At 52.1% G+C, this 16,033-nt stretch overlaps 1 protein-coding gene across 2 annotated transcripts; it reads right to left on the bottom strand.

Moving 5' to 3' along the window:
* Positions 1–2,598: 2,598 nt before the first annotated feature.
* On the bottom strand, positions 2,599–13,706 carry TRIB3 (tribbles pseudokinase 3). 2 transcript variants are annotated; one of them, XM_044262360.1, is made up of 4 exons: positions 13,689–13,706; positions 10,384–10,674; positions 7,783–8,075; positions 2,599–3,830 (listed from the first exon to the last, which is right to left on the bottom strand). In XM_044262360.1, exons 2-4 carry the CDS (start codon positions 10,672–10,674, stop codon positions 3,338–3,340), a joined length of 1,077 nt encoding a protein of 358 aa, XP_044118295.1. In that variant the 5' UTR covers positions 13,689–13,706; the 3' UTR covers positions 2,599–3,337. The 2 variants fall into 2 exon arrangements, with proteins under 2 accessions (XP_044118295.1, XP_044118294.1); XM_044262359.1 differs by lacking the exon at positions 13,689–13,706 and adding an exon at positions 12,512–12,717.
* Positions 13,707–16,033: the final 2,327 nt, after the last annotated feature.

Below are 16,033 nucleotides of genomic sequence, written 5' to 3'. Positions count from 1 at the left end.
TGGGACCCGACCCACGACTGAGATCACGACCTGGGCAGAATGTAGCCGCTTAACCAACTGAGCCACCCAGGTGCGCCTGGTTATTAGCTTCTTAATGGGTGCTTACCTGTTTAACATCTGGCTTCTCTATTAGGCTGAGTCCTTGAGCGGAGGGACCACATTCGCGCCCATCTGGCTCCGTGCCTGGCCCATAGCCTCCATTCATAATAGTGGTTGAATTGCGAAAGCGAATAATAATGGGGCAGGCCACAATATTATCTTTTGTGTTTAGCTCCCAGTTACAGAGAAAAACCTCAATTAAATTTCTTTCCTTTTTTTTTTTTTAAGATTTTATTTATTTATTTGACAGAGAGCTCACAAGTAGGCAGAGAGGCAGGCAGAGAGAGAGGAGGAAGCAGGCTCACCGTGGAGCAGAGAACCCGATGTGGGGCTCAATCCCAGGACCCTGGGATCATGACCTGAGCCGAAGGCAGAGGCTTTAACCCACTGAGCCACCCAGGTGTCCCCCTCAATTAAAATTTCTAATGGTCCTGGCCGTCTGGGTGGCTCAGTGGGTTAAGCCTCTGCCTGGCTCAGGTCATGGTCTCAGGGTCCTGGAATAGAGCTCTGCACCGGGCTCAAAGCTTAGCAAAGAGCCTGCTTCCCCTCCCTCCCGCCCCACTCCACCCCCGGCTGCCTCTCTGCCTACTTGTGATCCCTCTCTGTGTGTCAAATAAATAAATACAATTTAAAAAAATTTTTTTCCTATAGTCCCTCATTTGCAATAATATACATGTATCCCAGTTGATTGTAAAACGTTTACAATGATCATTATATGAATATAAATGGAACATGAAAGTCCTCACTGACTGCATCCAGGGTGTGGCCACATGCATTATTTGGTGGGAGTGGATTTTGCATTTTTCTGTGCCAGTTCTTATGCGGCTGCCTCTGAGCCACATTGTCAAACGTTCCTGCTTCACGAAGTCCCTGGGTGACTCAGTCGGTTAATCGTCTGCCTTCGGCTCAGGTCACCATCTCAGGGTCCTGGGATTGAGCCCTGCATCAGGCTCCCTGCTCAGCGGGGAATCTATTTCTCCCTCTCCCCCTACCCCTCTGCTTGTGCTTTCTCACTCTCTCTCTCAAATAAATAAATAAAATCTTTAAAAAAAAAAGAAAGTTCCTGCTTCAAGGCAAAACTGGGTCTTTTTCTTTGTTGTGTGGTCTTGGCTGAGTCTTCTGCTCTCTAATCTAAACCACATTTTTCTTACCTGTAAGATGACAAGCACATTCCTCTTAAAGAGTTGCATGAGAATCAAACAAGTCCTGCCATGTAATGTAGATAAAAAGTTAGCAGAGTACCTGCCACTGGGCACCCCCATTTTATATGAGTTTGTGCCCCTTCCCCTCACTCCACTGGTACCAGAGAGGACACTCAGTGAGGGAACTGGGACTATTCATTTGTGTGGTTCCAACTGTCCTTTGGAAGCTGGGAAGGGAAAGAAGCAAGCTTGGGGCCCTGTCCATGGCAATCCTGGCTGCAGAGAGAGGAAGCTGACTTGTCCATCTATCAGTTAGCTTTTGCTGTGTAACAAAACACCCTAAAACTCAGAGGCTTAAAACAAAGATCTCTTTATTTAGTTCACGAACCTGTGGCAAGTTTTCTGATCTCGGCCAGCCTGACTGATCTGTCCATTTGCAGGCTGGTGGCTGGATGATCTTGGACAGCCTCCCTCACCTGTCTGCAGCCAGCCATAACCCTAACCAGCACACCTCTGTTCTCATGCTTTCTCCCATTACCTCCTCCTAGAATTTGATTTTGCTGAGGTGAAGCTCCCCCTCCCACATGAAGCAGGAGCCTCAGGGAGGCTGTACCCACTCATGGTTAATTCAGGTACCCTCATTTCCCTGCTGGTGACTGGTCAAGAAAGGACATGTGACTCAGCCCTGGCCAAGGAAATCTGTGCAAATGTCCGCTAAGAGGGCTTCTGGGAAAGTTTTCCCCATCCCCAGAAAGAGTTCTATGGGTGATAGTAACAGTTAACCTTTATTGAGGGTTTAAATGCTTTCCAGGAAAAAACTCATTCAGCTCTCGTGAGTTGGTGGGCACTGTTGCCCTCATTGTATAGAGGGTAAGCTGAGGTATACAACAGAGCAGTTAAGACACTTGAGGGTCAGCCAGTGAGTGGCAGCCTGACTCCAGAGGACTTAGTCCTCTGGGGCTACAAATTCACCCCCTCTGGCTTTCTCTGGTCATGGGACAGCTGTGGCCATTGTGTCCATAGTCACCAGGGACAACAGCAGAGACAGAATGAGCCTGGGGAGCCAGTCCTTGCTGACAGCTCTGAGAGCTCAATCAGCCAGCCCCTCTTGATTTCTTGCTTTGTGTGAAATCTCCTTCTTTCCACTCTGGCCCAGAGTTTCAGTTACTTGCAGCCAAAAAGTACCCTAACAGAGACACCAGTGCCTCCAGAAGGAACAGAGGGCGTGCACAAAACCCGCTGGGCTGCAGGAAATCTGAGCTCACACACCACAAGCCTCTGGCCTTGCCACGGGGCAAGGAAAACTGGTAAGAGATGGGGAGGAGAGGCTCAAACAAATGTCCAGCAGACATTAAAATATCTCATAACTCCTTTATTAGGCAAAAGGTAAAAATATATTCTTATGGCATCCAAAACCCATCCAAAAATATATTCTTATGGCATCCAAAACCCTCCTCTGACCCCAAACTCTGGTGCTTGGCCAGAGGTGGACAGACATGGACCCTCATTCCAAAGCACTCCTTGAGTTAGATGAGGACCAGCCTCACAGTTTGAACTAGTGAGCCTCCAGCCCGAATCCTGGGCTCAGGCCTGGATGGAGAAGGCAGAGCTGCTGGGAGCACAGATCCCACCACGGCTTGGGGTCTGGAGTCCTGAGTTGTGAGGGAGAGGCCTGGAGCCTTTGGCACAGCAGTTTGTGAGAGGGACTGTCCCAGGTCAGAAGGGCCTAGGCACCAGCTCAAGTGGGTGCTGACACCTGTATGGAGAGGGCCCCGTGTGGACACTGACCTGTGGGCGTGGAGAAGTGTGGGGAGCTCTGGGAGCAAGAGTTTGCCTTTCCTTCACTGCTGTGTTCCCAGCACCCAGAACAGGGTTTGGCACACAGTGAACCCCCAAGAAGGATGTGTTAAATGCACGGGCCTGTGTGCGCAGGTATGAGGAACCACACAGGTGAGCGGACAGCACAGTCCACACACGCCTCTTCCCTTCTCTCTTGTAGAAGGCACTAAGGTTTGGCTCAGTGCAAAAAAGGCAGGAGAGAGCTTGGGGACACTCCAAACTCGGTCCACTGTTTGCGGCTCAGAGTCTAAGGCAACCTAGCCATACAGACCCACTGCTCCTCCTCCCTCCTCTTCCTCAGCCTCCTCCAACCCCGGCCCTTCGGGGACCACCTGGTCAGCCTCCCAGAGGCGGGGTCGGGATGGAGCTGAGGGGATCGGGTTCTCCCGCAGCCAGGGGTGCAGCAGGATGCCCGTGGCTGTGAGCCGCTCTGCCGGCTCCCGTCGAAGGAGGCAGCGGACCAGGCAGCGGGCAGCGGCCGAGAGGCCCTGCGGCAGGGCAAAGGCACCGCGGCGGATCTTGCCAAAGAGCAGGACAGGCTCTGAGTCCTGGAAGGGGTAGTGGCCAGCCAGCATGGTGAAGAGCGCCACGCCCAGGCTCCACACGTCAGCGGCCTTGCCCGAGTAGCAGGCCCTGGAGCTGAGGATCTCCGGTCCCACGTAGGCCGGACACGCGTGCTTGTCCCAGAGGGAGTCGTCGGGTCCCGTCAGCACACAGGCGTCCTCCAGGTTCTCCAGCACCAGCTTTGTCCTGTGGCAGGGGGAGAGAGACAGAGGGGTCAGCTCCCGTGGGAAACCCCATGCCCCCCCTGCACACTCTCACCCTTAATGGGACCCACTTCCTGAAAGCCTGCCGCATTTGGCAGCCTTGAGCCTGTCCTGTGAGACGGGTTGGTTGATGGCATTTTACACATGAGGCGGCGCAGGCTCAGAGATGTTGAGTCATTTCTCAAGGACACAGAGCAACTGAGGGTGAACTAGGATTCTGAGAAGAGCACATTTCCCAACAGCCCCTCGGGGAGGGGGCTGAGGGGGCCGAGGCCACTGAGCCTCTCTTAAACCAGAGGCAAATTAGGGTCCAGGCAGGTAATAAAGTGAGAGAAATCAGAAGTGGGGACCACGCCAAACACCTCAGCACAAGCCCCGTCTAAAAAGGGCACCACTAACAACATTACCATCAATGTTCTGCAGTGTTCCCGGGGAACCCGACCCAGAGCTAAGCTCATTACCTGGTTCATCTCATTTCATCCTCACATAACCTGTGAGGAAGATGCCATTTAGAGCCACGGGGCACAGGGCTGGAAAGGTGAACCCCAGCTCTCACCCACCCAGAGCTACTGCTATGAACCACTCACCATTCCCAAGGGGGTCCTGTGTTCCCATTTTTCCCCAAGAGAAACCAGAAATCATGTCAGTGAAAAATCCCAATTTTTGAGATGTCGGCAGCCAATCTCAATTAAAAAAAAACGAACATGTATGTGGCACAAAGAAAAAAAAAGTGTGTGTAGCCAGCCATTTGCAACTTCCACCTTAAACAATTCCCACAGAACATTCTACGTTACTTAAGTATAACCATTCTGCTACCAATGCCATTTTTTTTTTTTTTATTACCACTGCTATTAAGATTATCCTATGACACCACTTCTTGGGTGCCTGCTGGCATTTGAGAAAATCAAGGTTCAGGCAGGTAAAGCCATTGCTCAAGGCCAAAGAGCAGGTAGTAAGAAGAACCAAGACTCGAAGCCAGGTCTGTCTCCACCAGCCTTCTTCTACAAACATTCTACAACAAGTGCTTCTCAAACTGCTTTAAAAAGACAAGGAAGCACTTTCTCACCTTGGGAGGTCTGCGGGTAATGCTACTCAGCCTAGGTAAAAAATTATTTGAAGGGGCACCTGGGTGGCTCAGTGGGTTAAAGCCTCTGCCTTCGGCTCGGGTCATGATCCCAGGGTCTTGGAATCAAGCCCTGCTTCGGGCTCTCCGCTCAGCGGGGAGCCTTCTTCCCTTCCTCTCTCTCTGCCTGCCTCTCTGTCTACTTGTAATCTCTGTCTGTCGAATAAATAAATAAAATCTTTAAAAAAAAAAGTATTTGAAGCTGTGTATTAGCTTAAACATCATTATAAAATTTATATTCTACTTCTTACTAAAGGCATGTTCATTTTCATATAAAATGTAGAAGGACAGAAGGAACTAGAAAAATCACTCTGAGGTCAGCATCACAATAGTAACTGCTAGGGGCAAGGCAAAGGCCCAACGAAAATGCTCTGGCAAGTTTGAGGAGAAACTGTATTTTCACACACAGCCTCGAAGTACATGTATATGTATGTGTGTTTAAAGACTTTATTTTATTTTTATTTTAGAAGGAGCTCTAGTAGGGAGAGGGGCACAGGAGGGGGAGAGAAGCAGACACCCACTGAATGCGGAGACTGACATGGGGTTCAATCTCATCACCCTGAGATGATGACCTGAGCAGAAATCAAGAGTTGGAGGCTTAAACCGACTGAGCCACCCAGGTGATGCCCCCCCATCAACACACACAAGGTATTTAGTAACTAGAAACAGTAAATCAGGAACCGTACAGTGGAGAAACTTGGCAGACACCATCTTAACCAAATAACTGGGGTTAACATCACATGTCTCCTGACACGGTGTGCTGAGAAGAGCCTATCATTCTTGTGGTACTCTTTTTTTTTTTTTTTTAATATTTTATTTATTTATTTGAGAGACAAAGGGTGCACATGCATGTGTGAGTTGGGAGAGAGGGAGAGAGAATCTCAAGTAGACTCAGCACTGCATGCAGAGCCCTACATGGGGCTCCACGCACGGCTCCATCTCAAGACCCCAAGATCAGGACCCGAGCCAAAACCAAGAGTTGGACACCCAACTGACTGAGTCACCCAGACAGCCTTCCTGATGATACTGTTGCCCAAAATGCACAACATCACCATGAGAAAAACATCCATCACATCCAAGTTGAGGGGCAATGTCTAAAATAACTGACTGGTGCTCTTGCAAAGTGTCAAAGTCAAGGAGGACAAGGAACGACTAAGGGAAGGTTTCAGACTGGAGGAGACTAAGGAGACAGGACAACTGAACATAGGCTGGGGTCCTAGATTGGATCCTGGCGAGAAAACTGGTATTAGTGGGAAGCTATTGAAATCGGAATCAATCCATGATTTAGTGAATAGTACTGGACCAAGATTAATTTCTTAGTTTTTTGGTGTTTTGTTTTGTTTTTTGAGAGAAAAAAAAGAGGGAGGGAGGGTAGGAGAGAAAGAGAGAGAGAGAGAGAAAGCGAGAGAAGGAGAAAAAATCTTAAGCAGGCTTCACACCCTGCCCCACGCTGGGCTCCATCTCACGACCCTGAGATCATGACCTGAGAAACCAAGAGTCGGACGCTTAACCAACTGAGCCACCTAGGAGCCCTGGTTTTTTAGTTTTGATACTTGTTCTGTGCCTATGTGAGAAGTAACATTAAGGGAAGTAGATGAAAGAGATACAGTAACCTGCCCTATTCTTGGAAGTTCTCTTTTTTTTTAAAGGATTATTTGTTTATTTATTTGACAGAGAGAGAGAGAGAGAGAGATCACAAATAGGCAGAGAGGCAGGCAGAGAAAAAGGAGGAAGCAGGCTCCCTGCTGAGCAGAGAGCCCGATGTGGGGCTTGATCCCAGGACCCTGAGATATGACCTGAGCTGAAGGCAGAGGCTTAACCCACCGAGCTATCCAGGCACCAATTTTTGGAACTTTTCTGAAAATCTAAAAGTATTTCAAAAAGTTTAAGATGCGCAGTGGGAGGTGGGCACCTGGCTGGCTCAGTTGGAAAAGCATGTGACTCTTGATCTTGGGGTCGTGAGTTTGATTCCCCATGTTGAGTGCAGAGATTATTTTAAAAAATAAATAAAACAATATGTGCAATGAGGTCGGCCTCCTTCCCCCAAAACACACACACACACACACACACACAAATCATGCCACGTAATCCATGCTCCGATGGCTGTTCATGTGGACCTGACTGGCTTGCCGTGCTCCCCGACACACTCTGCTCACCCCCCAGGAGTCTGGAGGAGGGGAAAGCATGCCAGGTCCCCCTCTGTTCCCTCCCTCCAAGATCCCGGATTCCATTTCACAGGCAAGTTCCCATGTGAGGAACCTCAGGGCCCCTTGTGGCTTGTTGTCTGTGGCCCTGGTTTCCTGGAAACATCATCACAGTCCAGGCCTTTCCCCCACCAGTGGGAAAACTAAGGTCCAGAGACCCTGAGTCACCCAGAGTCAGCAGCTCTGGGCAGCCAGGCCTCCTGCCTCTCAAGCTCAGGGTCACATCTGGATTCGAGTCCCAGCTGTACTAACGATTTCACTGTGGAATCTTGGGGGTAACTCGACTTCTCTGGGCCTGTTTCCTCCCCCCTGCCTATGGGAACAAGCACAGTGCCCACCTCATCTTTGTAAGCCCCCCACCGAGTCACACAGCACAGCCAAGCTCTTCATCACTGTTGTCTATTAGTGACTGTCACAGACGCAGTGCCGCAGCCCAGGGGGCTTTCACTCGCCCTGAGCCAAGCTTTTCCGGGGAACCAGGCCGAGGAGCCAGTTGGGGCTTCTCCATTTCTTTGTGTAAGTTCCTTTGACTTCGTGGGCCTCACTTTCCCCATCATGGCCCATCTCTTAGGTATGTCCGTGAGGAGGGTCTGCGGGACCACACTCACCTCTCGTGGTCGGTGAAGACAAAGCGCCGCAGCTTGAGATCGCGCAGGACCAGCCCGTGCTGGTGACAGTGAGCCAGGGCGGCGGCCATCTGGCGGAAGAGCGCGGCGGCTTCGGGCTCCGGGAGGCGGTGGCGGCGGCGCACCAGGCTGTGCATGTCCCCGTGGGACCGCCGGAAGAAGGTGTACAAGTGGCGGGGGCCTGCCAGGACGTCGGTGGGCCGGGCCACGTGTCCTCGCGGAGGCAGCCGCCAGTAGGGCTCCAGCACCGCCGTGGCCTCGCGGACCGGGTACACCTGTGCGGGGGGGGGGGGGGGCTTGGCATGAGCACAGGTGCCAATGGGGGTGGGGGTGGGGGGTGCTGGCCGGGCCTGGGAAACAGTCAGAGCCAAGCGTTTAGGCAGTACTGTGTGCTAGGCGCTGGGCTGGGTGTTCTGGCAGCAAGCAGCCGTCCTGTCGCTGCCACCCTCCCACCCCCACCGTGGATCAGTCGTTGGACATCTGCCTTTGGCCCAGGTCACAATCCCAGTGTCCTGGGTTGGAGCCGCATGTAGGGTTCCCTGTTCAGCAGGAAGCCTGCTTCTCCCTCTCCTACTCCCCCTGCTTGTGTTCCCTCTCTCCCTCTATCAAATAAATAAATAAAATCTTAAAAACAAAAAACAAAAGGAAGGGGGCACCTAGTTGAAAAAGGTCTAAACTCCATACTGGGAAAGTGACCTGGCCGGCTCCCCCAGCTCACATAAGTCACTGCTCACATGTCACGTCCTTGGAGAGTGAGTCCTGGGCTGAAATCACCTGCTCCCCCATGGTCCCTGTCCCCCTCTCTCCCAGCTCCTGGCTTTCCCTTTTTTAGGATCACCTGGCCCAGGATCAGCCTTCCCTTGTGCTGTATTTTACTTATTCCCTTGTTTCCTGCCCATGTCCTCCACTAGAGCATCAGCCTGATGACAACAGAACTCTTGGAACCCATAGCCTGGTGTATGGTGCGTAGGGTGCTCAGTGAACATTTGTTGAATGAATGAATGAATGAATGAATAGGTGATAATCTACAGACAGGACGGTGATCATTCTACACACTGAGCAGAGAAGGCGATGTGAAAATGGCAGCCCCAAGGCTCCCGCTAGCATGGGGATAAGCACGTGCCAGGAGACCCCCCTAAATGTTTCTGAGTAACTGGGGCCATGAGAAAGCATGGTGCTTCTGGCTTGAGCCTGCTTTGGTCATGGATTCCTCTCCCCAGTAGGAACAGAAGAAAACCTGTAATGTTGCAGGAAAAGGAGCCAGACTTCAGGGGTTCCTTAGAGCACCTGGGGCAGAGCACTGGGTACCTGCAGGGGGCAGCCCAGAGCCCAGGTAAAGCCATAGGTCTGCCTCTACCCCTCTGCCTACTGCACCACCCCCGCAGCAGAAGCCAGTTGCAACTGCTCCCAGGAGGAGTCTTCGGTCCACCTGCTTCTCTATGCATTCCTAAAGGGACTCAGGCCCTCTTCTTCCAGTCTCCTGTATAGCTGGGTCTTCTGTATCTTCCTTACCCTGACCACCAGGAGCAAAGGCACCCTGCTGTGTCTGAAACCTATGTCCTAGCATGGGGCCACAGCCCTGGGCTCAGTCTCACCTCTGACAACCCCTGGCTCTGTGACCATAGTTTTATGAGCCTCAGTATCTTCTATCTGCAAAATGGGCCAATAATAGTAGCTACCTCATGGACTGTGTGAAGATAGGAAGAGATTACACACACTAAGCCATCAACGTAGTACCCGGTGCACAGTGAATACCTATTATTGTAGTTCTTCACTTCTGTCTTTTTAGGCAACGACCTGCCAATGTCCCGTGGGCCTGACCCTGCCCATTTCCTGATTTCTGCCAAGAACCCTGGCCTTCACCCTAGGAGCCAGGCCCAATACAATGAGTTTTCGTGCTTGGCCCTTCCTTCTTGACCCCAGTCTTCCCATCTGTGAAATGGTCACAGGGTAGGCCCAATGACCTCCAAGTCCTTCCCTCCCGGGAAGGAGTTCTGACGTCTACCCGAACTTATCCTTCCCACGTGCAAATACCTTCAGCGCCCCCAAAGTCCCCCCCAGCCCAGTGTGAGCTCCTTTCTTATGCTTTCACAACCGGTGGCGGGCAGCCCTCATCTCCTGCGCCTCTCCACTCTGGCCATGGTGAAGTCCTTTGAACTCCCCGATGGCTCGCTTGCTCCTGCTCCTCTAGGCCCCTGCACTGCTGCCTCCCCTGCCTAGATCTCCATTCTCTCACTTCTTCCTGGCTAACTTCTGCTCAGCCTTTTCTGACATCTCCCTTGAACACACTGGAGCCTCCCGCTCTGTGCTCCCACAGCCCCTAAACCCCACCCCTCTGGCATGTATCATACTATGGGCTTATACTGTGCATTCCCCAGGGCTGGGTATGTCAGTTTAGCCCTCTGGTCTCAGCCCAGGCCAAGCCTAACACTGGACTGGGGGCTCACTGGCTGCTTCCCCAATAAACACAGGAACAAAGTAACCCAACGGACGCCTCCTCCCTGACAATCCTCTGGAGCAAAGGCCCTTTCTAGGCCCCTGTGATGCCGGGGGTGGGGCGGGGAGTGACCCCAGAAGACCTACCTTGCAGGTGTACTCAGTGCCAGTGGGGCAGTGCAGGGCACGGTAGGCCTGGCCACCTTCCTCGGGCTTCAGGAGGACATAGGGCCCAAGCCGGGAGGCAGTGGTCACAGTGAGAGCCCGGGCTGGAGCAGGGGGTGGGCTCAGAGGCAGCAGGCAGGGAGGCAGCTGGGGCTGGGGCCCCCTTCGAGCTTGTTTGCGGGTGGGACACTCTGTGTCTAGGTCATTGTCCAACTCCAACCGCTTTCTCCTGGAGAGGGCGCCCTCAGGAGCTGCCAGAGGGGTGGCTCGCATCTACAAAGAAAGGGAAAAAGCACTGAAGGGAGGCAGTTCAGTGGCCCCCCTCTTCCCACGCTGTTACAGAGGGGGACCTGGCAGTCTGCACTGAACTGACAAATGTACGTACCCTTAACTGGGTATCCCACTTCTGGGAATTTCTTCTCCCATTAAAATGCTCGCCAAAATCTTAAACACATGAAGGGCTGTTCAGGAGAGCCTTGTATCTAATAGCAAAAGGCAGGAAACACCCCCAAATAGCCAGCAGCAGGGGGCTGGTTAAACATCATGGACTACCGCACATGAGCTGTCTCAGGAGGGAGACCCCCACACTGAATGAAAGGCCATAATCCCAGTGCGGTAAGGATGCAACAGCAGGTGGCTGTAGACAGATATGCCTGGGTTCTAGTCCTGGCTCACACCTTTCCTGGCTGGGTAGCTCTGGGCAAGTCCTGCAGTCTCCCCCAGTCTCAGCCCCTCATCCGTCAAGTGGGAGCGGCATGCCAAGCCCATAGGATTTTTACAACGATGAAACATGAAACGAAAACTCAAATAATTCAGAGTGACCCTGTTGCGGGGGGTGGGGGTCCGAAAATGGTCACCGTCGGTCCATTGCTACCACTATTCAAGGCGGAAGGTGCTGCAGTGCTCTTCTGGGGACTGTCCCTGGGATGGTCTCCCCCCCTCCCCCCATGGCAGCACTCCAGGCTACTTTTGTATCCAGGTCTCAGAGGCTGGTAGGGCCTGGGATAAGCTCCAGCAGCAGGTGGACTAACTGAGCAATGGACTTCGCAGGCCACACTGTGGGGACTAAAATCTCCACTGTAGGTTGGAGGTAGTCCCTCATATCTACTTCTCGCCCTTTCCCGACACCTCTGGGGGAACAGGCAGGTCATACCAAACACACACTCACAGAACCCAGAGCAGACAGGTGCGCACACACCCCTCAAAACCCCAGTTCGTCCCAGCCAGCTAGCTGAGAAACCAACCTCAAGGGAAGAGAGGGGCATGGCCTTCATCAAGTGACACACACCTCATCCTCCGTGGGCAAGTATACCAGGCATCCGCACACATTGCTCTCCCAACGATCACGCACCCCACTGCATGACTGATAACAGTAAGGTCACCTGCACGGTCTGACACGTGCCCCATCCCCCTCGGCGGCTTCGCCCCGCCTCCCCCAGCCAGGTTCCTCCCGTGGGAGCGGAAGCGACGGGCGGCGGGTGCCTGGAGGCAGAGGATTCAGCGGAAACGGAGCGGCGGGAGGGGGAGATGCAAGGGAAGGAGGCTAGGTCGCAGGGCTGCGAGAAGGGGAAGGTGTGGGCCCCCGCCCCGCACACTCCAGGGTCCTCAGGGACAAAACACACGCGCGCACAGTACAACTTGCGACCCGAAGCCACAGCGCCAAGTGCACACCTGCGGCCGGCGCTCCGTGCGTTCCCGGGGCCCGCACCTCGCGCGGGGCATCCTCGCTTCCACTCGCCCCGAACCCCCCCGGGGCACCCCAGCCCGGCCCCAGCCGTGTCCCCGGCTCGGCCGACACCTGCCACCAAGTACGCAGCGCTCCCCACAGGTCGCACCGCCTGCCGACACACATCCCCCCACCCCGCCCCGCAGGCTCAGCCTACAGCGACACAGACCCTGCAGAGTCCCCAACACCCACCCCCCCACCACCACTTCCACAGGCCCCTCGCACACACGCGTCCCCCGCCCCACACTCACTGCTCGGGGCGACACTCCCACACCTCTGTCCCCACCTCCTTCCACCCCTCGGATACCGCCGCCACCTTCGCCAGGGCTCACCCTCCCACTCGCCGGCTCCCGGCCCCGGCCCCTCTCGGGGTCCGCTGGATACCTTGCCCGGGGCGTGCTGCAGGGTCCAGAGTCGCCGGGGCACTCCTACGTGGCCGGGACCCCGCTGCGAAGCGACCGAGCTCGGGACCCGGGACCTCGGCCCCTGGCAGCCAGACACGTGTGGGTGTCTCCCGGCGCTTCCGCGGCGAGTGTCTCCCGGCGCCAGCGCCGGCTCCGGTCCCGGCCCGGGTGATGCAAACCTGTGCTAATCTGCTGCTGCCTGTTGCGCTTGGGCCGGGGATTGCACCATCCCCCGGGCTCCGCCCCTGGGGTCACCGCCCCAGCGCGCCCCGCCCCGCCCCTCTCCCCTCGCGGGTCCTCCGGCGGTGTCTGGGCTCAACCTCCTCCCTCACCAGCCCCGCTCAGACACCCTCTACTGGCTCTCCCGATCACCTTGGAAAGAGCAGTTTACTTTTCTGAGCCTCAGTTTCCCCGTATGTGAAATAGGAAGAACATCCTCCCTCCGAGGATGCAGGGGAGAAAAAAAGCAAACCGTGACAGTTTCCGGGTGCTTTACTGTTTATAAACCATTGACTTATGAACTTTAGGAGGACCCTGGGCTATCAGGAAGCTCCGCTCACCAGTCCTACTAAGGGGTAGCCTAAGGCCCAGCACTGGGAAAGCAGGCCAGGAGCTCTGCAAACACTGCAGACTTAGGAGCTGACTCCAGCGCCAAAGAGCTAGCATGGTCGCCTGGGGAGGCCTGAGGTCGGGCAGACTTCAAAGTGTTCATTGGATAGAGGCAGTGCAGCCTCCCACCTTTGCACAGACGCAGTGGGCAACCTCAGGAAAGCTACTTCAAAGCCTCCTGGAGCTCAAGGTCCTGCTCTGTAAAATGGGCTTATAGGAGTCTCACTTCGTAAGAGGTTTGCTGGGACAAAATGCTAAGAACTATGTGGACATTCTAAGTGCTCAGTAAATAGAATGGAGGCTCGGAGAGGGGAAGGCACCTAAAACAGGGATTTTACCCCAAGCCTAGGAGGCCCTGGGGCCACTTGCTATTTGGTGAAGCATCCCTATGAAGCCCTAGGGGTCCAGCACTTTCCTGGGAAATCCCTTTTAGGTCTTCCTGTCTGAAGGCACCAGGATCCAAAAATAACTCCTTCAGGCAGAGGTTGGATGAAACATAGGTGGTTACCTTTGTTTCTCAGGTTCTGGAGCCCCAGGGACCAACTCACCTGTGTTCAGGATCTTCAGGGCTCACCAAGGTGTTCTGGGATCTCATTTAGCCCTGGAGACTCCCCTGTCAGGGAGGGACTAATGAACTCATTTTCTACACCAGGACATCTAGATTCAAGTGGAAAATCCCAGAGCGATAGGGGACAAAGAAAGGTGGGGTTGGTTGTTTTCTGAACTTCTCTATGAAACCAGCACTGTGCTGGGTTTGTTCAGACATTCCTAACTTGGTTCATGCTGTGTCAGACCATGTTCTGAATGCTGGGGACTCGGCAGTGACAAGATTGACCCATCCCTGCCCTCTCAGGTCTCATAAATCAGTGGGAAGACAGACCATTATCACAAAAATAAAATCAATAACTGATTTTATAATAAAATTCAATTAATAAATAATCAAGATCATTTAAAACTGATGTCATGGGGCGCCTGGTGACTCAGTGGGTTAAAGCCTCTGCCTTTGTCTCAGGTCATGATCCCAGGATCCTGGGATCCAGCCTCATGTTGGGCTCTCTGCTCAGCGGGGACCCTGCTTCCCCCTCTCTCCGTCTGTCTCTCTGCCTACTTGTGATCTCTGTGAAATAAATAAATAAAATCTTAAAAAAAATAAAACTAACGTCATGTATTTTCTTGAATAAAGAGATAGGATTGATTTGAATAGGATAGATTTGTCCTCTATCAGATATGACTGAGGAGTGTCTATTTTCATGAGGGCTTACCCAGAAGGTGATGTTTACACTACGATCTTAAGGAAGAGGCAGGTGAGAGGAGCAAAGATCTGAACGGACACAGGAAAAGTAAGTGCAAAGGCCCTGAGGCACTTAAGGAACCATGAGATAGGCACTATGACCTCTGTTCTACAGAAGAGTGAAAGTAAGGGGCTTACCCAAGAGCACCCAGCTTGTAGTATGAAGCAGATCTGAGATTTGCTGGGGCAGCTAACTCCAGTGATCACAATGTCCAGGGACATTTTACAACTTTTGCAACCCAGCTGCCTTCACCTGGGCTGGTGGATGAGGCTTCTGGAACTGTACCTAGGGTATAGCCGTCCGGGGTTGGGGGTGGGCTTTGTCAGTGTTGAGGGTGTCAAATCCCAGTTCTCTAGACCAATAGAACATAAAATACAAGCCGCACATGTAGTTTCAAATCTTCTAGTCATGCATTAAAGAAGAACACAAAGAAATTACTTTTTAAAAAAATGTATTTATTTATTTGAGAGAGAGACACACAGCATGCATGCACATAAGGCAGGGAGGGGCAGAGGGAGAAGGAGAGAGAGAATCTCAGGCCAACTCCCCACTAAGCGTGGAACCTGACAGGGAGCTCGATCTCACAACCCTGAGACCATTACCTGATCTGAAATCAATCATGGGACACTCAACCAACTGAGATACCCAGGCACCCTGGGTGAAATTAATTTTAATAATGTATTCTATTTAATCCAATATATCTAGCATACTATCACTTCAACAAATAATAAAAAATTTATTAATGAGATACTATAATTTTTTTTCATACTAATGTTTTCAAAATCTGGTGTTTTATACTTAGTTCAGAAAGAATTCAGCACGGGAGCTAAACTGTGCTTAAAGTGAAATGTTCCACCAAAACAATTAAATTGTGTTTAATGGAAAAAATGTTTCACCTGATTTAAAATTAAAAGTTCAATCACATGAAAAAATTCAGTTTCTTAAGTCACACTACCATATTTTAAATGCTCCATGACTCCATGTAGTAAATGGCTACCAAATTGAATAGCGCAGCCTTAGGCCAAGAATTCCTGGCACACGATACAGGGAGGGTAGCAAAAAAGTGAAGGACCTGTTGGGTTTATAGCATAGACGGTAAATAGCCTTGAGCTTCAGTTTTATGCAATTATAAAATGGGATTAATTATACCCTTCCTTGTATTGTAGTCCTAAGGATTAAATGCATTGAGGCATTGTTGAGTCAGATTACAGTTCCTGGGTTCAAATCTTACCACTTCCAAGTGATGAAATTTCTGGTAAATTCCTCAAGCTCTCTGCACCTCAGTTTCCTCCTCTGTAAAATGGAGATGATAATAGTTCCTAGTTCATTGGTTTGTTGTGAGGATCCAATGACTTAATGTGTGAAGTGCCTGGAATATAAATGCTACATAAATATTTGTTAAAAAGTAAGAAAAGAAATGGTGACCAACTCCCCTCCCCAACTGAATACAAAAATGTGCACTTTCCTGGAGAGAGAATTTGGCTTTTGTGAATTTCCTTCTCTCCAGGCTTAGACATGGCACTACCCTGGTTTCTGAGCCCAAAAGGCTGCATTTTTATTGGCTGGAGTTCTGCCGGCTCTCAGCACCGCAGGAAGAGACT

This window comes from Neovison vison, chromosome 8, assembly GCF_020171115.1.
Source record: "Neovison vison isolate M4711 chromosome 8, ASM_NN_V1, whole genome shotgun sequence".
NCBI lineage: Eukaryota > Metazoa > Chordata > Mammalia > Carnivora > Mustelidae > Neogale > Neogale vison.
Note: the sequence above shows the minus strand (reverse complement) of the source record. Positions and strands in the feature narration are given on the sequence as shown.

What these genes read in the sequence shown, in the direction of transcription:
- TRIB3 (XM_044262360.1), bottom strand. Translation starts at nt 10,674, where the DNA reads ATGCGAGCCACCCCTCTGGCAGCTCCTGAGGGCGCCCTCTCCAGGAGA. An exon ending in GCACTGAGTACACCTGCAAG is followed by an intron (nt 8,076 to 10,383) that starts GTAGGTCTTCTG and finishes CCCCCCGCACAG; the next exon opens with GTGTACCCGGTCCGCGAGGC. An exon ending in GTCTTCACCGACCACGAGAG is followed by an intron (nt 3,831 to 7,782) that starts GTGAGTGTGGTC and finishes CCCCTGCCACAG; the next exon opens with GACAAAGCTGGTGCTGGAGA.